Source organism: Astatotilapia calliptera, chromosome 1, assembly GCF_964374335.1.
Source record: "Astatotilapia calliptera chromosome 1, fAstCal68.1, whole genome shotgun sequence".
Lineage (NCBI taxonomy): Eukaryota > Metazoa > Chordata > Actinopteri > Cichliformes > Cichlidae > Astatotilapia > Astatotilapia calliptera.
In genome coordinates, this window is record NC_137422.1 from 19,761,090 (window position 1) to 19,786,838 (window position 25,749).

The following is a 25,749-nucleotide window of genomic DNA, read 5'->3' on the forward strand; positions in this document are numbered from 1 at the left end:
AAAATGAGAGAAAGTTGAGGATAGATGGAGGACAGTGAATGAGGAAGTGCAGAGGATTAGTAAAGAGGAAGCAAGGAAAACTATAAATAGGATGAAGAGTGAAAAGGCAGTTGGTCCAGATGACATAACTGTGGAGGAGACATCCAGGAGAGGGGGCAGTGGACCAGATTAGAGTGTGAGAGGATGCCTAGGGGATGGAGAAGAATTGTACTAGCACCCATTTTTAAAAATAAGAGTGATGTACGACCCCTAAATGAAGCAACTGAAAGAAGAAAAGGAATTCTTTATACGACCCTTGCAAATGTGATTAATATCCAATTACCTATTGCAAAAAATCTAGTTTCATACACTCTTTCTGTTTCATCATCAGTGATCATGATTTTGACTTCATTCCTTATTTGTCTGTTACTAAATATGATAAGCTTTGTTTTGATCTGATTTATTGCTAATTTCAACTGTATTCAGAAGCTATTCCAAACTTTTTCTACGGTATAAACAGTTTAGAGCCCTCCTTGTTGAACCTCACAATGAAACCGGAGTTATTATTTATTTGCACACAGTGGTATCTATCAATGTGGTAGCTATTTAACCAATGTGCCATCCCGTTGATACCGTTATCTCCGGTTTTATCTTTAGTAATCTGTCATCTCTAGTGTCAAATGCTTTTTGAATGGTGAACAGAACTGTGGGTAAGACTCAGCTCTGTTAACAAGCAATAAAGCAATAAAAAGAGTCAATCAGAGGTAGATTGGTTCAGTTTATTGATCATTTAGATTCATTTTAATCACACCACCAATTGTGCACAACAGTACAAAACTCACAGCAACAACAGATCAAAGTTGATCAATACTAATACAATCAGGCCCTACTAAGTATTGTTTTGTAATCAAGATAACTCAAAATAGATAGATATATAGAAAGTGTTATCACTATTACTCACATAAACCTATAGTTCCCCAAAAATAAATAACTTTGTACAACAGATTTCTCTCATAATAACTGCACAACAATTATATTCTAACCTTTATCATTTTTAAGTATTATTTCTAGGTATGGCATCCCTGAGAAGGATATATATGGGACAGTGTTTAGATAGGTTTGTACAAAAATAAATAAATAGTCTAGGATCTGTGGGTATTAGATAGACTTGCTGATTAAAACAAACAGCTCCTACTCTCTCAAACTGTTAACTTTGTTCTTTCAGTGCTAAATGTTGATGGTAAAGTAATAGTTATGCAAGATCAATTACAGTGTTGGTAAAAAGAGTACGGAAAGCTTTAAATGCTGTTTATTTCAAAGAAATACAGCATTGCGCAGAAAGACAATCATCATGTGGATGAGGGGGTCTCCTGATTCGGCTGGGGTGAACGAGGTCATGTGTCAGGGCAGAGCAGGACGGTCAGCAGCATCAGCAGTCCCAATAAGAGACACAGGGGGCTGTGGCTCAACGCCAACCCCAGTGACCTCCCTACAGGAATTCAGCAAAAGCATTACAAATGTAGAGCTATGCAAAAATATAGTTCAGGCAGATTATCTGACTTAGAATATCATTAACAAAAAAAATAATCACAGTGAAAAATGACAATCACATCACTGTAGGCACTCTCTTCACACCTAGAGTATCCATGCATAGCATATCCAGCAAGGCATAATGTTCATAATCTCAGTTAGAAAAGAAAGCACACTGGAAACATCTAGAAGTACAATGAGAACAAAGTGCTGAAACCAGCAAGCAAACAACAGCAGCTATTGTCAGCCTTGATTTTGGGAGTCAAATTACAGTAATAATTTATACACTCACAGGTCACTTTATTAGGTATAGCTTGCTAGTACTGGTTTGGTCCCCTTTTGCCTTCAGAACTGCCTTAATTCTTAATTCCTCACAGATTTTGGTCTATACTGACGTGATAGCATCACACAGTTGATGCAGATTTGTTAGCTGCACATCCATAACGCGACTCTCCAGTTTTACCACATCTCACTGGTGTTCTACTGGATTGAGAGCTGGTGAACTCCTCCTACTGGAAACTGCCATCAGAAGATTGTACACTGTGGTCATAATGGGATGGATGTAATGAGCAACAGTACTCAGTCAGACTGTGGTGTTTAAATGATGCTCACATGGTACTAAGCGGCTCAAAGTGTGTGGAAAAAATGGGCAACAGGAGCAGAAAACAACTCTTGTCAGCTAGGAACAGAAAACCGAGGCTAAATTTCACACTGGGTCATCCAAAATTGGACAAACAGATTGGAGGGTCACAATTTGGCTTAAAAAGCATGGAAACACAAAAACGATTGTTGGTTCACTGTGTTCAAAGTTCAGGCTGCTGGTGGTGGTGTAATGGTGTGATAGATATATTTCCGTAGCACACTTTGGGCAGGTTAGTACCAGCTAAGCATTGTTTTACACACGCCTACCTGAGTATTGTTGTTGATGTGTCATGTTCATCCCATTATGACCACAGTGTAATGCACTATGTCACAAAGCTGAAATAATCTCAAACTGGTTTCTTGAGCATGACAATGAGCTCACTGCACTAAGAAACCCTCCACAGACACTAGATCTCAATCCAATTGAGCACCATAGCTGGACCGGCCATCGGGCATACCGGGCATTTGCCCGGTGGGCCGCTGGCGATTTTTTGGATTTTTTTAGGAAGGGTATATATAATGAAAGGTGTTGGATTGGCCAATTGGTCATGATCGACTCTGGGCTGGACCAATTACAGCCGAGGAGGCCGGATGCACCCTCTCCCTTGTTTAGCGATCACGTGATTTTCGCGCATTGCATGCCGGGAACGCGTGGCAAAACAATCCAAGTACCGCATCAAATGCAAGCATTTGCAGCACCGCAAAACGTTCATTCTCCGGTTCCAATGCCTTCTTGTTTTTTCTTTGACGCACAAAAAGGAATGTACAAAAATAAAAGGAGAACAATGCCGGTCCGTACAAAGACAGACTCGACGAAAGGACAAAGAAAAGATACGAGGAAAAAATCAAAGGAGTGAAAGGGTTAGACCCTTACGAGCACACAGAGTGGACAAAAGACGTTAGCGTGCTGCCCAACTTTCACCACGCTCATATTTATAATTATACGGTTCTTGGAATGAGTGCATACACTCATGAAGTTTAGTAACTTCAGGTCACTGCAACAAGCCCAGGTACAGTTTACCGACAGATGGGTACAGGACCTTGAAATGCACCGTGTAGAACGAAAGACCATCGTACGAACAAAGGTAAGTTTACCAGTCTCACGAATCGTCTCATAGATACACATTCGTTAACCGTTTATTACCATAACCTTTGAGCTCAACGGTAATTAATTAGTAGTGGAAATAATTTCTGTTAGCATTACAGAAATGTAGCAGTGACAATAATATTGTATGCTGTAATCGCACTGGACAATTAGTGATACAAAACAACTGTTTTATCCTGTGAATAAAAGTATATATTTTTGTCAATGTACCATGGTAATAACAGAAGCGAAACGCAATATTGTGTCAGGACAATTCACTATTTATGCACAATAAACACAATAAACAAAGGAGCATAGCGCAACAATTTCTGTTCAGCGCCAGACTTGCTTGTAACCTATATCACCAATTATATTAAGAAAAATGACGTATTAACTACTACAAAACTCTGACCTTTGTGGGAATGCTTGGAGCAGACTAACATGTGAGCTGGAGTGTTGTGAGACGTTATATTTGGTATATCCAGACCATCCACCGCGGTAAAGTGAGCCGTCATTTGTGAGCCGCGGTCAAGCCAGCCGCCTCCTATCCGCCGCATAAATTTCCTTGCGCTTTTACACCAGTCTTTACGGTAGCGCCTTTTCGCTTTATGTGCCGATTGAAAGACTATACCCGCGCGCGCACAAATTACAATGTAGCAGCCCGATACAGTCAATACAATTATGGAAATGTCAGAAATTCATTAAAAATCATCCTGAGTAGTTGAGGTCCAACTTTCAACACATCCCCCCTCTGGGACACCTACTGTACCTGTGTGCCAGGTTTCACCCAGATTTACTGTAGAATTCCTCAGAAATTAAAGGGTACTTGTATTCAATGCAATACAGCCAATGCACTACAATTGTGTCAATTTTCAAAAATTCATTAAAAATCATCCTGAGTAGTTGATGTCCAACTTTCAACAGATTCCTTCTCTGGGACACCTACTGTACCTGTGTGCCAAGTTTCATCCAGATTTACTGTAGAATTCCTCAGAAATTAAAGGGTACTTGTATTCAATGCAATACAGCCAATACACTATAATTATGTCAATTTTCAAAAATTCATTAAAAATCATCCTGAGTAGTTGATGTCCAACTTTCAACACATCCCCCCTCTGGGACACCTACTGTACCTGTGTGCCAAGTTTCATCCAGATTTACTGTAGAATTCCTCAGAAATTAATGGAAACATTTATTCAATCTAATACAGTCAGTACAATAGAATTATGTCATTTTTCAAAAATTCATTAAAAATCATCCTGAGTAGTTGATGTCCAACTTTCAACACATCCCTCCTCTAGGACACCTACTGTACCTGTGTGCCAAGTTTCATCCAGATTTACTGTAGATTTCCTCAGAAATTAATGGAAACATTTATTCAATCTAATACAGCCAATACACTACAATTGTGTCAATTTTCAAAAATTCATTAAAAATCATCCTGAGTAGTTGATGTCCAACTTTCAACACATCCCTCCTCTAGGACACCTACTGTACCTGTGTGCCAAGTTTAATCCAGATTTACTGTAGAATTCCTCAGAAATTAATGGAGACATTTATTCAATCTAATACAGTCAGTACAATAGAATTATGTCATTTTTCAAAAATTCATTAAAAATCATCCTGAGTAGTTGATGTCCAACTTTCAACAGATTCCTTCTCTGGGACACCAACTGTACCTGTGTGCCAAGTTTCAGCCAGATTTACTGTAGAATTCCTCAGAAATTAAAGGGTACTTGTATTCAATGCAATACAGCCAATACACTATAATTATGTCAATTTTCAAAAATTCATTAAAAATCATCCTGAGTAGTTGATGTCCAACTTTCAACACACCCCCCCTCTGGGACACCTACTGTACCTGTGTGCCAAGTTTCAGCCAGATTCACTGTAAAATTACTCAGAAATTAATGGACATTTATATGCAATTCAATATAGCCAATACACTACAATTATGGAAATTTCAGAAATTCATTAAAAATCATCCTGAGTAGTTGAGGTTCAACTTTCAACACATCCCTCCTCCGGGAAACCTGCTGTACGTCTGGGCCAAGTTTCAGCCAGATTTACTGTAATATTCTTCAGAAATTGCAGGGAACTTATGTTCAGTGCAAGAAAGGCTGAAAGACGACCACCACTGAACAAGACACACAAGCTGAAACGTCAAGACTGGGCCAAGAAATATCTCAAGACTGGTTTTTCTAAGGTTTTATGGACTGATGAAATGAGAGTGAGTCTTGATGGGCCAGATGGATGGGCCCGTGGCTGGATTGGTAAAGGGCAGATAGCTCCAGTCTGACTCAGACGCCAGCAAGGTGGAGGTGGAGTACTGGTTTGGGCTGGTATCATTAAAGATGAGCTTGTGGGGCCTTTTCGGGTTGAGGATGGAGTCAAGCTCAACTCCCAGTCCTACTGCCAGTTTCTGGAAGACACCTTCTTCAAGCAGTGGTACAGGAAGAAGTCTGCATCCTTCAAGAAAAACATGATTTTCATGCAGGACAATGCTCCATCACACGCGTCCAAGTACTCCACAGCGTGGCTGGCAAGAAAGGGTATAAAAGAAGAAAAACTAATGACATGGCCTCCTTGTTCACCTGATCTGAACCCCATTGAGAACCTGTGGTCCATCATCAAATGTGAGATTTACAAGGAGGGAAAACAGTACACCTCTCTGAACAGTGTCTGGGAGGCTGTGGTTGCTGCTGCACGCAATGTTGATGGTGAACAGATCAAAACACTGACAGAATCCATGGATGGCAGGCTTTTGAGTGTCCTTGCAAAGAAAGGTGGCTATATTGGTCACTGATTTGTTGTTGGTTTTTTTTTGAATGTCGGTGAGGATTCCGCACGGCACTCCCCTCCATTCACCTCGCGAATCTCCGCTCTCTTCCAAACAAAGTCGACGAATTACTGCTCTTAAACCGGACTAACAAGGACTTTGCACGCTCTGCTGCCCTCTGCTTCACTGAAACCTGGCTCAGTGAGCGAGTCCCAGACGCTGTCTTAAATCTGCCGGGCTTCCAACTTCACCGGGCGGACCGCGAAACAGAGCTCTCAGGGAAAACAAAGGGCGGTGGAGTCTGCTTCTACATTAATGAAGGTTGGTGTACTGATGTCACAGTGTTACAGAAACACTGCAGCCCACACTTGGAAAGTTTTCTCATCAACTGTAAACCTTTTTATTCACCGCGGGAGTTTTCTTCCTTCATGCTGGTCGGAGTTTACATCCCTCCACAGGCCAACGCGAACAACGCACTGTGCGAGCTGGCTGACCAGATTACTACCCTGGAGAGGAAATTCCCGGATTCCTTTACAATTATTCTTGGGGATTTTAACAGAGCAAACCTAAACCACGAACTCCCTAAATACAGACAGCATATAGTCTGCCCCACCAGGGACAACATCATACTGGATCACTGCTACACCACTCTAAAAGATGCCTATCGCTCTGTGCCCCGGGCAGCTTTGGGACATTCTGATCACTGCATGGTCCATCTTATTCCAGTTTATAGGCAAAAACTCAAACGTGCCAAGCCTGTAGTCAAAACTGTGAAGAAGTGGACTAACACAGCAAAGCAGGAACTGCAGGACTGTTTCGACTGCACTGATTGGACTGTTTTTGAAGCTGCATCTGAGAACCTAGATGAGCTCACAGACACTGTGACATCATACATCAGTTTCTGTGAAGACGTGTGTGTGCCAACAAAGACCTTTTGCACATACAACAACAATAAACCATGGTTCACTCCTAAACTCCAACATCTTCGCAAGGCCAAGGAGGACGCCTACAGAAGTGGTGACAGGGTCCTGTACAAGCAAGCCAGGAACACACTGACCAAGGAGATCAAAGCAGCTAAAAGGATCTACTCCCAGAAGCTGGAAGAACGGCTCTCAGCCAACGACCCTGCATCAGTGTGGAGGGGCCTGCAGGAAATCACCAGCTACAGACGCCCCCCACCCACTATTGAAGCAAACAAAGACCTGGCCAACGAGTTAAACACTTTCTATTGCAGGTTTGAGACGGACAGACTCCCACGCCCCACCCTCCCCTCCCCAGGGACATTGCTTCAGACATTGACCCCCAACACACCTTCCACCTCTCCCCCCTTCACCCTGCCCCTCCCCAATCAAGACTCAACGACCACCCCCACCCTCCCCAATCCAGACTCAACGACCACCACCACCCTCTCCATCCCAGACTCAACGACCTCCACCACACCTCTCACCCCCCTTTCCTCCTCCCTGAAACTAAGAATACACACTCAGGATGTGAGCCGACTATTCCAGAAACAGAAGCCCAGGAAAGCCCCCGGACCAGATGGCGTCTCACCCTCCTGCCTCAAAACCTGTGCTGAACAGCTGGCTCCCATCTTTACTCGCATCTTCAACAGATCCCTGGAGCTGTGTGAAGTTCCCTCCTGCTTCAAACGCTCCACCATCATCCCTGTTCCCAAGAAACCCACCATCACAGGACTGGATGACTACAGACCTGTCGCCTTGACGTCTGTGGTCATGAAATCCTTTGAACGACTGGTGTTAGCCCATCTGAAAGACATTACAGGCCACCAGCTGGACCCTCTGCAGTTTGCCTACCGGGCAAACAGGTCAGTGGATGATGCAGTGAACATGGGGCTGCATTACATCCTGCAACACCTTGACCGCCCGGGAACTTATGCCAGGGTCCTGTTTGTGGACTTTAGTTCAGCTTTTAACACCATTGTGCCTGAACTTCTTTTCTCCAAACTCTCCCAGCTCAGCGTGTCACCAGCTACCTGTCAGTGGATCACCAGCTTCCTGACAGACAGAAAGCAACAAGTGAGGCTGGGGGAGATCACCTCTGAAACCCGGTCCCTCAGTATTGGTGCCCCTCAAGGATGTGTCCTCTCACCACTACTGTTCTCCCTCTACACTAACGACTGCACCTCCAATAACTCTGCTGTCAAACTCCTAAAGTTTGCAGATGACACCACTGTCATTGGCCTCATTCAAGATGGTGATGAGTCTGCATACCGGCAGGAAGTTGAGCGGCTGGTACTCTGGTGCAGTCAGCACAATCTGGAGCTGAACACTCTTAAGACTGTAGAGATGACAGTGGACTTCAGGAGACATCCCTCAACTCTGCTCCCCCTCACCATATCAGACAGCCCTGTGTCGACTGTGAAGATCTTCAAGTTCCTGGGTACAACCATCTCCCAGGACCTGAAGTGGGAGACCAACATCAACTCCATCCTCAAAAAGACCCAGCAGAGGATGTACTTCCTGAGACAACTGGGGAAGTACAGTCTTCCACAGGAGCTGCTGATCCAGTTCTACACTGCGGTCATTGAGTCTGTCCTGTGCTCCTCCATCACAGTCTGGTATGGAGCAGCCACTAAACAGGACAGGAGCAGACTGCAGTGGACTGTACGGGCAGCAGAAAGGATCATCAGCGCCCCCCTGCCCTCCATCCATGTTACAGGAAAAATGATTCTATGTTTCTTTACCTTCTTTTAAATGTACAAAGATGCCTTTTGTCTGCCCTCTGCCTATGGTTAGATTAGTTTAGAATTATCTTTTTAGACTTTCCCAGCAAACACATCTTGTTTCTGGGACATATTGTTTTAGATTGTTTTATCTTCCCTAGCTCTCTGCTGACGAGACTAGCACCATATATGGAGTTGTTTTATTTTATCTGTTTATTATTTGTTATCCTGTTCTCACTGTCTCTGTGCTCTGTGCCTATAAAAATTACCAAGCCACTGTGCATGGTGTGAGTTGTTCTTAGCAGCTCACCCGTGTACACGTTTGATAAAGAAAGTAACTTTGTCTCATTGTGTCTTTATTTCTCCTGGGTCTTTTACAGAGTTTTCCCCCAACATTTCTTGGTCCTTCGACAGCCGGATCACCTCCATCGTGTCCCATCTCCGTGACCAGTCCACGTTGTTCGCCTGTCGACAGCCCACTCACCAGGTGTGTGGAAAAAGACCAAGAGCGTTAAATTCGGGTCTTGGCCAACGTCTTAGAAAGCGACCCACGGTGGTGGGGCCCGATCGAGGTGGACCAGACCCGGCGACACCGACCAGGTAGATACAGACACACTGACACAATCTTGCGTAAAAGCGTATTTTAAATTCAGGGAATTTAAAATAGCGAAAGTAGCTCGTCGCGACTGGAAGCTCCCCACCTCTGTGGGTTTAAAGTAGCTCGTCGGCTGGTAGCTTGGAGCTCGTCGACTGGAAGCTCCCCACTTCTGTGGGTTAGGTTTGGAGCTCTGGGTAGCTCCCCCAGCTGGGTCAAGGGAATAAGTAGCTCGTCTACAGAAAGACTGGCAGCTCCCCTTATGATAAGGGTTCCGATCGCGCGAATAAGTGTGAATGTGAATGTATATGTGTGTATTGTTTTAATTAACGGAGCAAGCTGAATTTTCACGGTCCAATAAGAGACTGAGCTGCTCCTCCTGTGTTTTTTCTTTTACTGCTGTTCACTGACGTGCTGGTGAGTTGAGAGAACGGTCGAGTTCCGTCTCGTAAAGTTCACACCGCTTTTGGAAATAGTCCGAAAATAGAAGGGCGTGTGAGCAACCACTCTCGTCTCTAATACCAGCGAAGGTGATAGCAGCTGTATTGTGTATATATTACTTAAACAAAAATAAGTAAATACATAAATAAGATGGGTAATCAAGCAAGTGAAATTAAAACTCATTCCTGCTGACGAGCAGTGGTGAGAAAAGAAAAGTCCAGACGCCGGACAAAAACAGAGAGAGATTTAAGAAAACAAAATATAAACAGTCAGAAGACCAGAATCCAACTGCCAGTTTAGTAAAACCAGAAGACGAGACACTGTGCAGTGTCCACAATCCTTTTAGTAAACCATCACTCATTCCTGCAGCCGCATGTGCAGCAACACCCATATCAGGAAGAACATAATAATCCCTTATGAAGTGAAAACTAGAGATCAAAGTAGTTTGAGGTAGTTTAAAAGGGTTGAAAACAGACCCCACTGAGTAGATATAAATATAAAAAGTACGAAATAAAGATAAACAAAGGGAAAATTACAGTAGAAATTATCTTTAGAGTATTTGAAATTAATAATAGCAAGGATAACAACCTGTAAAGTGATATTAACAATGAAACACAGTTGGCATGATGACCATGCCCACAATGTATAAAATGAATATAAAGCAAATAATTCACACGAAAATATTTTAATAAAATAAATAAGGTATATTAAGACTGTGTCACTGTTCAGCCAAGGACAGTGTGTGAAAAGGTAACTGTCTCCACCTTGGGAAAAGGATGATTCTGCAGGTCATCTGAAGCCCTTGATGGATACAAAATAAAATATAAATAATATATTATAATAGAACTGCCTGGTCCGCCATGCAACAGAGAGAACAAATGTGACCGCAGATTGGATGAATTCAAAATTATCTGTTTGCTGAATAAGATGATCCTAACTAACAAATTGGCTCAGTAGTAGTATAGTGGTACACACTGATAAAATATTATAATATGCTATTGCTGTTATATAAGACAAAGAGGATAATATTAACAATGACATAATATTAATATGAAGAGGCACCTTAATCGGTTATGATGTGAGGTGGATAATTGTTAAGCAGTAGTCTGCATCAAGCTTAAGGTTTGCTGAAACTCAGTGTAATGACATGTGAGATGAAGACAATACAGAGAATAACTAAACTAATGAAGTGCATAGAGGCACTTGACCAGCTTGAAACCTATCATCCTAGAATGACACATTGCTGAGATATAGAGCACACCTATAATAACAACCAATAAGCAAAACCCTGTAGACAACAGCTACAACTACAGGATTGAGAAGCTGAATTAAATATGTAGACACTGCTAAGCTGATGAGCATGTTACACATTTTCTTTTCTTTTTATTTATTTGTTTCTTTTAGAGCAGAAGCTGCTGTAACACACCCAAAGAAAGACTCTAGGTCTGACCAACCGTTTCAGTCATGGGCAAAAAGATGTCAGTCAATAAAATTCTAAAAGATAATTTATTGACAAAAAATATATCAAGAGATAAAAGATAAAACAGTCCAGTGTCCCACTTAAGAATTGTATAAAAACACACAGTCCCAAGGCCAGAGCCAGCTATGCCACACAGCCAAGTTGCACTCCACATGTTGCCTTTAACAGGGTTAGAAGTTGTCCTTGGAGACCCACCACCCTGCAAGCATATAGTCAGTGGTCACTCAAGCCTCTGCAACTCTGCTGCCTTTAGGCTGTGGCATATAATAGGCCCTGGCCTGCACAGAGAGACAAAACAACACAGCAGTGTTTGTAGTGTGGGCTATAAGAAGACCAGTGTATCAGTGCAATCAAGTACACCTGCCTCTAATTAGTCCAACCCCATTCCAGCCATTGGCTCACCAAAAATGTGACACACACAAAACCACTCCCAACCCAGTGCAACTTCACACAATAATATGGAGCTGAATTAACACAGGCACATTAGTCTACCATGTTACAAGCTGCATGCTATTACAAGCCAACAAATGCAGACTTCTGCCTTGTTCGGGTGGCAGCATTTTTCTTTTTTCTTTTGTGTCCTGACACGTTTATGTTTTTTGTTTTTGTTTGATTATTTTGTTGGTTTTGGAAACGAATTTAAACGAACTTGTGACAATACTTGAGAATCACAGTGACACATAGTGATTAGGCATATGATTGAAAAATGCCTAGGTTTAGAGCTGTGAGCTATGAGCTGTGAGCAATGCAAAGTTAAATATATATATATTTGTATAAATGGGAAACAACCCTAACTTGAAAGTTTGAAATGTGTGAGATCCATGAATTGTTTGAAGAACTAGAAATTATCTAAAAATGCCTTAAGTGAAAATGTAGAGTTGCATCTATTCTCCCAAACCAAAAAAAAAAAAAAGAAAAAAAAGGAGAAGAAGCATTCTGTAACTTAGAAATAAGGCTGACGTGTTGACAACAGACTAAAACACTAATCCGCAGGTGGCTATCAGGAACAGAGAGGCGAGCAAAGTCACAAACACCAAGGCTGCAGACAGCCACGCAGAAACAGCAGATAACATAGAGACAACGCCTGCTAGAACCGTGGAGAGGAAGGTCACTTCACACGAGATTGTAGGAGTAGACCACAGAGAAATAATGCAAAACAGTTTTGAGGCAGCCACTTAAGAACTTATTTGACCTTACAGCACAGGCCGAAATTGTGTAGGTTACGCAGTAACCACAGATAGTAAAATAATAGAAGCAAAACCCCTTTCTTCTTCATGTTCTGCACAGAGCGCTGAGCTGATAGCTGTGATACGCGAAAGCTAAATACACAAAGACAAACTAATAAACATACATACAGACAGCCAGTATGTTTTCTCTGCTGTGCATCATTTTGCAAAAAACACTCAAAAAAATGAATGAGGTGGATCGTTCAGTGTATATTAATTATTTATTTTCATTTTACTTAAAATATATGTTTTTGTTAAGTTAACATATGTTTTTCTAATCAAGTCTACGTAATTGTGTCTATTATTCAACGTACATAATACTAATGTGTTACTTGATCGCATAACATTTAAGTTAAGTCAATTAGGATCGATATACCTTGTATATCCACAAGGTGGCAGTAATGCAAAAACAGTTGTAATGAAACCGCGCAGAACAAGAAGGTTTCACGGCTTGTGCCTGCTCATGCGCAAGACTTCAAATTTAACTGAAAAAGGCTGTTTTGGCGCCAAGCTACTGTTTCTTTGAGAGGTAAGACCACTTTTTTCTTTGACTATGTTGTGTAGTATCTATATGTCCAGCATGGTTATATTTTGCGTTTGTCTTACAAGACATGTTATATCGTTTGCGTGCGCTTGTTTTACATTAGTTTTACTGGGTCCTGGACATGCTTATTTTGTGGACTGTGTAAGAAACATTTTTATTGTTTTTTGTTTTATTAAGGGATTAGCTACAGGGGTTCATGGGGTTATTCTTTCAAGGGGTTATTTTTCCATTTGCTTTCTTGGGATTCCTTTTCTGTAATCCGAGAGTCGGAAATATCGAATAGGATAGCAAGGATAGCATAAAGTGACATTTAAAATCCAAAAAGTCAAGGGCGAAAGCCACTGTGACACCATTGTTCTGCTCTATCAGTAATCTGTATTATGTAAAAATGGTCTGTAAATACAGCATGTTTCCTAGCGGAGTTATACATATCAATGTAGTTATAAATTACAGTTTGTGAAAGTACACACTTAATTTTTTTTAATAAAATTATTCAAGACATATGAGTGGACAGACAATGGAGGTCGACAGACCTGGTGATAATTGCTTCTATAGAAAGTTAGCACATGGCAGTGTCAATCTCTTGCTTTTCTTCTGAGTAGTATTTTATTTAGTTGTAATTCAAACAATAATTTGCTTCTTGAAATTAAGTAATGAATTTCTTGTTTTACTTTATAAATCTCAGATCCTGCCTTTACCTGCTCCCTCCTATACTGATGTGGTGTATGTGGTATTGCTGAGCTTGTATGTGGTATGTGAACTGTTATACTTTTAAAAACAAAACTGTTTTATAAGTTAAGTTTTCTTTTGTGACCCATCCCATGCCCCTGTTATTTCTTCTCCACATCTGAACCATGGTAAAGGTTGCAGTTCAAGGGCCTGAGGCATGAAATTCTTTTCAGATCAGCTGTGATCAATATTTTTTGGAACTTGATAAATAACAATAAAAGCTGTAATGGCTCCATTAGCATTTTGTGTAAATGTTTGTGTTAAAATTATAGCTTTAATGAGGTCTTACTACATTAGTTTTAGTTTGTATATGTGTACATATAGTATGTATATTTACAGTACAGTATGTTGTGTTTGTTGACATATTTTCAGGTGGAAGCAGAATATGTGAGGATTACTACTGCTGCACATGTTCCAAGGCTTTTTACACAACTTGACCAATACACTGACCAGCTCATAAAAGTCTTCAAGAAAAAAGGAGGCGTTGGAGGGAAGAAAATTAGACAAACTTTGGCCCCAGCCACACAGGTGCGTTATTCTGTTGGTAGCAAAATATTATGGCTAATAAGATCATTTTCAAATTTAAACAGCTAGTGTATGGTAGCTGCACAGTGCACTTACATTTATATTAAGCAAGACAAAGTTTGGTACTCAAAACGTTGGAAAATTTAAATTACCTAAACATATGTAAAATCTGATCCCTTGATTTAGGTTAAACCATAAGTGAATGTTTTTATGTTATGTTTTGAATGCAAAAAAGATGATGTATTAGTTTGTCTTTACCTCCATTATGGACATATATAATGTGGTGGAAACCCTGCCCAACAGGTTAACTATTCATGTCCATGTGATGATTAGTTGGTCTTGTGTACATGTCTATCTGTGCAGTGGATATGTCATTCATTTTGCGTATAATGTGAGTTTCTGTCATCCTAAAGTATATCTGTTTTCTCTTCCTGTATCTCTGCCACTCTCTACAGAAGGAAAGTATTGAAAAGGGGAGGGAGTGTATCCTCAGGGCACTACCTTTTTACCTGAATGAAGACCCAAGCATCCTCTTCAAAGAATAATTGGTTGGTAATTTTAGTTTAGTTTTTTATCTGTATTAAACCAAATTTTGAATAACTAATGTTGTTGCATGTTGTTGTTGTTGTAATTTGCATGGAACCTGTTTAAATGTTTTGGGAAATCTTCTTGTATACCCAAACTATGTATATTTTGAGTTATCTGATGATCTTGCTTTGTCTTTAAATAACTTTTGTGAATGCATGAGTGAGGTCAAGAAATGGCTGTTGGCAAATACTCTTATCCTCAATGAAAAAAAGACTGAAATTATGATTTTTGGCAGTAATGCTCTTCGCGCCAAACTTCAAGATGCCTTTGGCTTTCTTACTAGCTCTTTTTCTGATACTGTTAGGAATCTGGGTGTCATGTTTGACAGCTCCCTTAAACTTGATAAACAGGTGTCTGCTGTTGTCAGATCTAGCTTTTATCAGCTTCGCCTTATCTCCAGGGCCAGACACTATATCCCGTATAATGACTTAGAAAAGCTTATCCATGCTTTTGTAACGTCGAAATTAGATTATTGTAACTCACTTTATACTGGTCTCCATGTTACCCTTCTACATAGACTACAGATAGTTCAGAATGCTGCGGCACGTATTCTAACTAAAACCAAGAAGTTTGACCATATTACTCCTGTTCTTGCTGAACTGCATTGGTTACCTATCAAATACCGTATTCAATTTAAAATTCTGCTGTTTACTTTTAAAATTATCAATAATACAGCACCAATTTATCTTAAGGAACTTTTAACCCCCTATGCCCCTGCTAGGACTTTAAGGTCATCCTCGCAGTCATTGTTAGTTCAGTCTAGATCTCGATTGAAATCTAGAGGCGATCGATCGTTTGCTGTTGCTGCACCTGTGTTATGGAACAGCCTCCCGATTGGCATCCGGGAGTCTGATTCCATTTACTCCTTTAAAGCACGGCTTAAAACTTATCTCTTTAAACTTGCCTTCACTACTTGTTAAATGTTGACTTGTTAGCTGCGATTCATTGCATTTATTTTTATTATTTCTTTCTTTCTTGTTGTTCTCTATCATGGCGGCATAGAGTCTGTTTAACCTATGTGCTGCAGTCTATTCTATTAGTGGCTCTTATCTGTGAACATTGTCTGCTGTTCTTATTAATTTGATATTAATGCTCTTAACTGTATTATTTTATTTATTTATTTTTTTTAATTTTTTTCTTTTATGTAAAGCACTTTGGTATGCCTAGGCTTTTAATGTGCTCTATAAATAAAGGTTGTTGTTGTTGTTGTTGTATATTTATCGTTGAATCTGTAGTCTGAAATAGTGGCACACTGGGGTGCATGTTCCTAATATTGTGTTTACGTCATTAAAGGGTAGCTTTGGCCCTTTTTCTTTCTTTTTTTAAAACTGGATGCCATTTTTCTATGTTTTTGTGTCTAAGCTACAGCTGTTCAGAGGGAGCTGGAACAAATTACCCTTGCTATCTTTACCATCGAAAGAGCTGATGCCAGCACTCCTCCAGCCGATGTGGGTATAACCATCTAGTGTGTCCTGCATGACCTGGAAGACCTGGCCTCTGCATGTGCACTCTTAATGGGTGGGATATATGCACTGAATCTCAGTTAACCTCAAGACTGAAAGCTTTCTTTGAAGTACTTCAGAAGCTCTTCCTTCATCTGTATGTCAGCATACTCTTGACCAAGGTACAGTTGCTCAAGAATACACTGAATGAATAAGCCAACCTTTAATTTGGATGATGAATGTTCTGTCAGATGGACAGAAGTTTTTCGGAGGCTGAATGGGAATAAAATGGTAATTTGTAAATGACAGATAACGGGAAAATTACATTTAAGAGAAATTTAGAACATTTTGAAAAGTTTGTAAACTACTACAATTTGAGAGATTTTACTGTTGTGGGGGGCTAGTAAGAGACAATCAAAAGTATTGAGATTTAAAGGATTTAATTGAGAGATGATACTGCACCAGAAATGTTGAAGGGTGGTGTGTATATTAGCGTTCAAGGCATATTGTTATGAGGTGGAAATATGTTCATATTCAGTTTGTGTTACATTGTGTGCATTGTAAAGGTAATTGCAATACATACTAAAAATAAGGGTAAGTTAGGAGGTTGATCTGATATCCTCGTGTTGGTGTTGTTCCCAGATCATCATACTAAATGTTGTTCCAGGATCAACATTGCAAGTGACCAATCAGAATGTTGTGACGTCATACTTTTGCGACTTCGGGAAAAACCGGCGTAAAACAAAAAACTGTACTTAAGCTGCGTGAAACCGCCTCTGTCCGCCGATCAACTGACCCTAACCCTAACCCTAACCCTTTAATAAACAGTAAGCAGAATTGATATTGTCCTTGCAACATTGGAATTTCATAAATGCACGAATGGCTTGGCGCGCAAAAGAATAACGTCACAACAATGTGACAACATTTTCATGATGGTCTGGGAACAACACCAACACGAGGATATCAGATCATCCAAGTTGGGAATGCAGGATGAATGTATATTTTGTGGACTTTTAAAGACGAACAATTGTTTCCATGTTAAAATGTTTACATCTGAAGTTTTTTGCCCAAACACTAGTAAAATAAATGTTGACAGTGGCGAGTGTTAAATGGTTACTGCTGTGCTGTTGCAAAAAAACTGAACGCTGACAAGCTGTTTTATTGTTAGACCATAATGTTGGCATGTTTTGTTAAAGTTTTATTTGGGATGGTGATGTAATTTTCTTTGATTGCTAATATCAGTGGACTATTTATTATTATTATGATGATGATGATGATGATTGTTGTTGTTACATTTTTTTTTTTTTTTTAAATTGTGGCTGTTGAGGTGGACACTTCACTTTGCATTGTTAAAGGAAAGCACTTCATTGGCATTGTGTTACTGGACTGACCCTAAGCAATCATTGCAAATAGCAACTTTGCTATCCATTTTAGACACTAAAAGAAAAAAACACTCACAGACCTTACTAGCATCACATGTGCATAACTCAAGTGTCATCTTATCAATGTGTTATGTGATCTTCAATGTGTTTTTTTTTCTCTCTTCTATTTCTGGTAGATACAGACATTTAATTTAAAGTCTTGATGTTGCATCTGTCTACATACTGTTAATTACTAACCCTAATGAGCTGTTGTGTTTTATTTTGGACTGGGTTTACACAAATGCTCACTGAATGTGTTGGCAATAAAAGAAATTTTAAAAAATAAGTTGGATGTACTTAATTCATTTGTGTGGAACCTGTTGACAAAATAGATTTATGTAAAACTAATAAAGCACAAGGTGGCTGAAAATATAATATTTGAATTAATCTAACTTAAATTTAACATTTTACTGCCACAAATAAGAAATGTGTTGAAGTAACTAATCTAAACTATCTAACCTGAAAATATATCATCTTTGTTCATACAACATAACTTGATTTAGTTAGTCTTAAATATGTCTTGTTAATCTTAAGTAGTTTTTTTTAAATTAGATGAACTAAAGATTTTTGCTTTAAACTAACATAATTCAATTTCGTGGAACCTGTTGACAAAATAATTTTAATTAAAGTCAACGTTTCATTTTTTTGAGTGAATTTGGCATAACAGAGGAATGATTACACCAACTGGAAAACCGGTTCACCATGCCAACCTCTTACAACGCCTACTGACTCTTTCATTACTACAGGCAACAATTTTGCTGACAGAGCAGCAAAATAGGCGGCACAACAGACAAACATCACATTGATGGCAGTAAACACACATCAGATTCCACTGGATGTGTTGAAAAATGAACAAAAGCAGCAAGCACAGCAGAGCAGGCAAAATGGCTAAAACACGGTGCAGTTCTGACAAACGACTTAATGATGTATTATGGCAAGCTAGTGTTGCCAAAATTCCTCCACAACATGGCGGCATTAGTGACTCATGGCTGTACGCATTTGTCAACGGGGGGACTGACCAGTATTGTCAACTCTCATTTCTACACTGTAAATTCTACACTGTAAATTTTGAAACCTCAGCAAAACAATTTGTCAGAACGTGCATGACGTGTCAAAAATATAATGCTCAGGGAAACCTGAGACCACACAATCCATATGGACTTTATTGAGCTAAATGAATGCCAAGGGTAAAAATACACCCTAGTGGTTATAGATGTATTCTCAAAGTGGCCAGAAATCTACCCAGTGAAAAAGGCAGATACAATTTCAGTAGCAAAATGTATGTCTAAGTTGTAGGAAAATAAAGAGATGATTGTAAATGACGAAGAATGTAATGATGTCTATCAAGTGTCTTGCAGATCACAGCCCGGTGACTGGGTTCTGATCAAAGTGCTCCAAAGGAAAAACTGGAGCTTGCAAAATTGCGGAACGACCATCCTGGATCCATCAGAGTCACTGCAGGCGAGTCAGTGAAGCCATCTAAACACAGCTGACGGCAGGCTTGCCCACTTGTTGTGATCTCGCCCGGTGGAGGGGTCAGCTTTCCTGGCCGGGGGGTCTACTCGCGACAGGAGGGTGTGTCCCGTCGTCATGAGGTGGTGGCTCTTAACAACTGCAGCGGCCCTGACCATGGCCGGGCTCCTCACCTTTGCTTCCGTGAGGGACAATAAGTCACGCTATATGAAGAAAAGGCAGACACTGTATGACAAAGGAAAGTACACCAAGTTTCCCCATGGCTATGCCACTAATTTCTGGTGGCAGTTTATGAACACTACAGCTTACTGGAATAATAAAACTGACTGCTATGCAAATACATATACACTTTCTGCCCACCGAGGAACGAGAGGAAGTGTATGGACTGTTCACTCAACGAAACCTGTGCCAGTAACGCGACACTGATGAGCCTCAACTGTCGCTCCAACTACAGCTACCGAATGATACTACAAACAAAGACTCATTACCAGACAGGATGTGCACGGACGGCACCAAGCAGTAAAGGAACCAGAGTTTCGCATCTGAGGAGGAGTGAAATTCTTACAGAGCTTGATCCCCAGCATTGGAGTTGCCGAGGTGCGGGATCACGTGGAAATCAACCGATATGCTCTGCTACGACACATCAACTTAACTAAGGCCCTGGGAACGGCCTTAGCAGGAGAACAGAAGGCCATCAGAACAATGGTGTTGAAGAACAGACTGACACTAGACCTGCTAACAGCATCACAAGGAGGAGTTTGCAAGCTGATCGGGGAAACATGTTGCACTTTTATCCCTGATGGATACGAAACTGGAGGAGATATTTATGAAGCTTTGCAGAATTTGACCGCTCTGCAAAAATATGTCACTGACCACACACCTGGAGCAGCTACAGCACAAGGCTGGCTGGACTGGCTGTTCAGCGGTTCATGGCTGGCTGCTGTAGCAAAGCCATTTTTCCTTCTAGGTCTCATCATGATAGCACTGCTCATATTAGTGTTGTGTGTGTTGCCATGCCTAAGAGTAATGATTTCAAAGATGATAACAACTACAATGACTGCTTATGTTGCCGTGCCTCAAGAAGAACAGCATCCCGTTGCAATTCTGTTAGAGGAGAACTTGTAATAACTGCTAATGAATGACGTGGTGATTAAAAATGACTTGTCAAGTGATCATGCACTGATTAACACATTAGTAGGTTATGCAAGTTTTCATCCTTTTATTTTTTGAAGTTTTCAGTTTTAAACATGAAGTTTTCATTTTACATATTAGGTTTTCATCATTTTTAAATACAAAGTTTTCATTTTAGTTTTCATCCTTTTATTTTTTGTAGTTTTCGTTTTAAAATATAAGGTTTTTATCCTTTATTTTTTGTAGTTTTAGTTTTATTATTTTTTCTTGTTTATTCCACTTGTTATTTCATTTACTATGATTTTCATTTACTATGTTTTTTTATTATTTTCTTTTGTTTTATTCTTTAGACCAAATGACTTCCATTTCTGCTATGCTGACATTTTGAAAATTAAAAAATCGCTTAAGATACTTAATAAATAACCTTCACAGACAATTGTTGTATACATTTAAAATAAGTTAAAACAGGAGGGAATGTTACAGGAAAAATGATTCTATGTTTCTTTACCTTCTTTTAAATGTACAAAGATGCCTTTTGTCTGCCCTCTGCCTATGGTTAGATTAGTTTAGAATTATCTTTTTAGACTTTCCCAGCAAACACATCTTGTTTCTGGGACATATTGTTTTAGATTGTTTTATCTTCCCTAGCTCTCTGCTGACGAGACTAGCACCATATATGGAGTTGTTTTATTTTATCTGTTTATTATTTGTTATCCTGTTCTCACTGTCTCTGTGCTCTGTGCCTATAAAAATTACCAAGCCACTGTGCATGGTGTGAGTTGTTCTTAGCAGCTCACCCGTGTACACGTTTGATAAAGAAAGTAACTTTGTCTCATTGTGTCTTTATTTCTCCTGGGTCTTTTACAGAGTTTTCCCCCAACAATCCAGGATCTGTACCTCTCAAGAACCAGGAAACGGGCAGGGAAAATCATCGCAGACCCCTCACACCCTGCACACAGACTTTTTGATCTGCTGCCCTCTGGCAGACGGTACAGAAGCCTGCAGACCAGGACCACCCGACACAGGAACAGTTTCTTTCCCCTCGCCATCTCCCTTCTTAACAGTTGACCTGTCACACTGCTCCCACTGCCAGACTGCAACTGCACCTTATGTACATTTTGTAGTATTCATTCCACCTCATTCATTTCTGTATTTTATGTATATAAGTTTAGATTCGTTATTTATAGTTGGTTTACATAGCTTTGTGTATGTATGTGTAATGTGTATATATAGACACTTGTGTGTGTGTGTGTGTGTGTGTGTGTGTGTGTGTGTGTGTGTGTGTGTGTGTGTGTGTGTGTGTGTGTGTGTGTGTGTGTGTGTGTGTGTGTGTGTGTGTGAGAGATTTACATTGCTGTGCTTGAGAGCCACCATCTACCAGAACCAAATTCCCTGTATGTGTCTGCACATATACTTGGCCAATAAACACGATTCTGATTCTGATTCTGAGATGTATATTTGTGAATGTGGAGATGTTATATTGGTTTCACTGGTAAAAATAAATAATTGAAATGGGTATATATTTGTTTTTTGTTAAGTTGCCTAATAATTATGCACAGTAATAGTCACCTGCACACACAGATATCCCCCTAAAATAGCTAAAACTAAAAACAAACTAAAAACTACTTCCAAAAACATTCAGCTTTGATATTAATGAGTTTTTTGGGTTCATTGAGAACATGGTTGTTGTTCAATAATAAAATTATTCCTCAAAAATACAACTTGCCTAATAATTCTGCACTCCCTGTAGGTCTGTTGACAGAGCTCTGTACAGGTCTGCTCGAGCTGACCTGAAAAGGGGTCCCACCTGTCCAGCAACAACACATGGCATGGAATAATAGACATCATAAACCACAGAGGCAGAACTGTGAAAACAGAAAACCTGAGTGTGCAGCTAGCAGAGGACATAAACAGCTTCTTTGCCCGCTTTGAAACACCACAACAGCAGCATTCATCTGCCTCAGCCCTGCTCCCATCCTCATCCTCACCTGGTTCCTGCACCGCTCCATTCACTGTAACGGAGCACGATGTCAGATGAGTGTTCCTAGCAGTGAACCCCAGGAAGGCGTCCAGACGGAATACGTGGTAAAGTGCTAAGACCATGTGCCCACCAGCTCACCCTCATCTCCACCAGAATCTTCAACCTCTCACTGGATGAAGCAGCCATCCCATCCTGTCTAAAATCAGCCACAATCATCCCAGTACCAAAGAAGTCTCCCATCACCAGCCTGAACTATTATTGCCCTGTGGCCCTCACACCGGTAATCATGAAATGCTTTGAGAGACTAGTCCTTCAGCACACCAAGGATTACCTCCCCCCAGAATTCGACACCCACCAGTTTGCATACCGTGCAAACAGATTCACAGAAGATGCCATCACCCTCCACTCGGTGCTGAGTCACCTAGAACAGCGGCAGAGCTACGCCAGAATGCTCTTTGTGGACTACAGCTCACCCTTCCACCACTCGCCCATTGAGAGCCTACTAACTTACTGCATCACAGTATGGTACAGCAGCTGCACTAAGGCAGATAGAGCCACCCTCCCAGCATGTTTGCAATGAGTAGGAGATGCTCTGTATCTCACTGTACAACTGTATAGTGACAAAGGTATTGGGTTCTTTTCTAAAAATTGCTATAAACAGAGGAACCCAAACTGATGAAAAGTGGCGAATATTTTTTTTTCAAATGACTATTTTTAGTGGATTTTTGATATAGAAGCAGAATGACAGAATGTTAAAAGAAGTTACTTTTAGTCATTCTAAGCTGGGCATTGCGTTCTCTGGCTGTTCAAAGCCATGGAACTTTAGACTTTCCAAGCAAATAATGATGGCCATACTGATGTTCTTTTCAGTACATTTTACTTTATGTTCATTTTCATTTTTATGATGTTTCTATTTTTACATAATTCCTCCCACATAGCAAAATTGGTATGGCCTGGATCTGTCCCACACAATGTGCTTACACATGGCCTGTGTACCGCAAAGAATGACGGCCCTATGGTGGCCCAGATCTGGTTTACCAGAGGTGGCCCACACATGAGCCAGCACAAGGCCAGTTGCAGACACACTGCTGGCCCTGTGCTGGCCCAGAACAGTTTCAGCTCTGGCCCCAGATGTCAGCCTAATGTGTACCTTAGCCATGTAAGCCATGTAATAACAGCATGTGCTGGAACATAATAGTGCAAAAGTAACATGACGAAACTCTGTTCAGACAGTGAATGGACTGATTCTTATACAGCACTTTTTTACTCACCCATATTACTCAAAGTGCTCTATACAACATGTCACATTCACCCAATCAGGCCAAATGTGGCATGCCATCACATAAACAGTGCCATCTTACCATGCCAGAAGTCAGCCAGCAGTGCCGGCTTGACACCAGATCCAGGCAAGACCCGTCTGCTATGTGGGATGACTTGTTCTTTTGGCGTTTTAGTTGTGGATTATGTTTGGACTGTGTCTCTTGCCCTTTCAGTATTGTTTCCTTGTGCTTCTAAGTGTCCCTTTGTTTCTTTTTAGGTTATGTAGTATGGGTTAGAGATATTTTGTATGTTGTTTTTGTTTAATAAATCCGCCTTTTGGATTATTCCCTGATGTGCCTGAGTTCTGTTATTTAGTGTCACTTTGAAAGGACACACATCCAGCATTGACATATAATTGTTCTTTCAATTTTTGATAAAGATTACAGTGAATTGAGATGTAACTTGGCCCAGAGGTACAGTAGGACGCCCAGAGTAAGAAAGTGTTGAAAGTTGGACCTCAACTATTATGGATGATTTTTAATGAATTTTTGAAATTTCCATAATTGTAGTGTATTGGCTGTATTGAATTGCATATAAATGTCCTTTAATTTCTGAGGAATTTTACAGTGAATCTGGATGAAACCTGGCACACAGGTACAGTAGGTGTCCCTGAGGAGGAATGTGTTGAAAGTTGGACATCAACTACTCAGGATGATTTTTAATGAATTTTTGAAAATTGACATAATTCTACTGTATTGACTGTATTGAATTGAATATAAGTTTCCTTTAATTTCTGAGGAATTCTACAGTAAATCTGGCTGAAACTTGGCACACAGGTACAGTAGGTGTCCCAGAGGAGGGATGTGTTGAAAGTTGGACATCAACTACTCAGGATGATTTTTAAGGAATTTTTGAAAATTGACACAATTGTAGTGCATTGGCTGTATTAGATTGAATAAATGTTTCCATTAATTTCTGAGGAATTCTACAGTAAATCTGGATGAAACCTGGCACACAGGTACAGTAGGTGTCCCAGAGAAGGAATCTGTTGAAAGTTGGACATCAACTACTCAGGATGATTTTTAAGGAATTTTTGAAAATTGACATAATTAAATTGTATTGGCTGACTGCATTGGATACAAGTACCCTTTTATTTCTGAGGAATTCTACAGTAAATCTGGCTGAAACTTGGCACACAGGTACAGTAGGTGTCCCAGAGGGGGGATGTGTTGAAAGTTGGACATCAACTACTCAGGATGATTTTTAATGAATTTTTGAAAAATGACATAATTCTATTGTACTGACTGTATTAGATTGAATAAATGTCTCCATTAATTTCTGAGGAAATCTACAGTAAATCTGGATGAAACTTGGCACACAGGTACAGTAGGTGTCCCAGAGGGGTGTGTTGAAAGTTGGACATCAACTACTCAGGATGATTTTTAATGAATTTTTGAAAATTGACACATTTGTAGTGCATTGGCTGTATTAGATTGAATAAATGTTTCCATTAATTTCTGAGGAATTCTACAGTAAATCTGGCTGAAACTTGGCACACAGGTACAGTAGGTGTCCCAGAGGGGGGATGTGTTGAAAGTTGGACATCAACTACTCAGGATGATTTTTAATGAATTTTTGAAAGTTGACATAATTAAATTGTATTGGCTGACTGCATTGGATACAAGTACCCTTTTATTTCTGAGGAATTCTACAGTAAATCTGGCTGAAACTTGGCACACAGGTACAGTAGGTGTCCCAGAGGGGGGATGTGTTGAAAGTTGGACATCAACTACTCAGGATGATTTTTAATTAATTTCTGAAAATTGACACATTTGTAGTGCATTGGCTGTATTAGATTGAATAAATGTCTCCATTAATTTCTGAGGAATTCTACAGTAAATCTGGATGAAACTTGGCACACAGGTACAGTAGGTGTCCCAGAGGGGGGATGTGTTGAAAGTTGGACATCAACTACTCAGGATGATTTTTAATGAATTTTTGAAAAATGACATAATTCTATTGTACTGACTGTATTAGATTGAATAAATGTCTCCATTAATTTCTGAGGAAATCTACAGTAAATCTGGATGAAACTTGGCACACAGGTACAGTAGGTGTCCTAGAGGAGGGATGTGTTGAAAGTTGGACATCAACTTCTCAGGATGATTTTTAATGAATTTTTGAAAATTGACATAATTCTATTGTATTGACTGTAT

At 40.1% G+C, this 25,749-nt stretch overlaps 1 protein-coding gene and 1 long non-coding RNA gene across 4 annotated transcripts in view; one reads left to right on the top strand and one right to left on the bottom strand.

The window, feature by feature from the left end:
* Positions 1-739: 739 nt before the first annotated feature.
* Positions 740-25,749, bottom strand: part of strc1 (stereocilin 1) — a 42,511-nt gene continuing 17,501 nt past the window's right edge. Inside the window, exon 24 of the mRNA XM_026166692.2 lies at positions 740-1,468. Coding sequence (XP_026022477.2) covers positions 1,374-1,468 — 95 coding nt within the window. The 3' untranslated portion in view covers positions 740-1,373. The remainder of the gene's footprint in view (positions 1,469-25,749) is intronic.
* Positions 12,975-21,117, top strand: LOC113021878 (uncharacterized). Of its 3 annotated transcripts, none has more exons than XR_013904495.1 (3): positions 12,975-13,734; positions 14,085-20,469; positions 20,515-21,117. It is a non-coding gene; the product is annotated as an uncharacterized LOC113021878 (long non-coding RNA). The 3 variants fall into 3 exon arrangements; XR_013904491.1 differs by having other exon boundaries at positions 14,085-14,240; positions 14,693-21,117; XR_013904482.1 differs by having other exon boundaries at positions 14,085-21,117.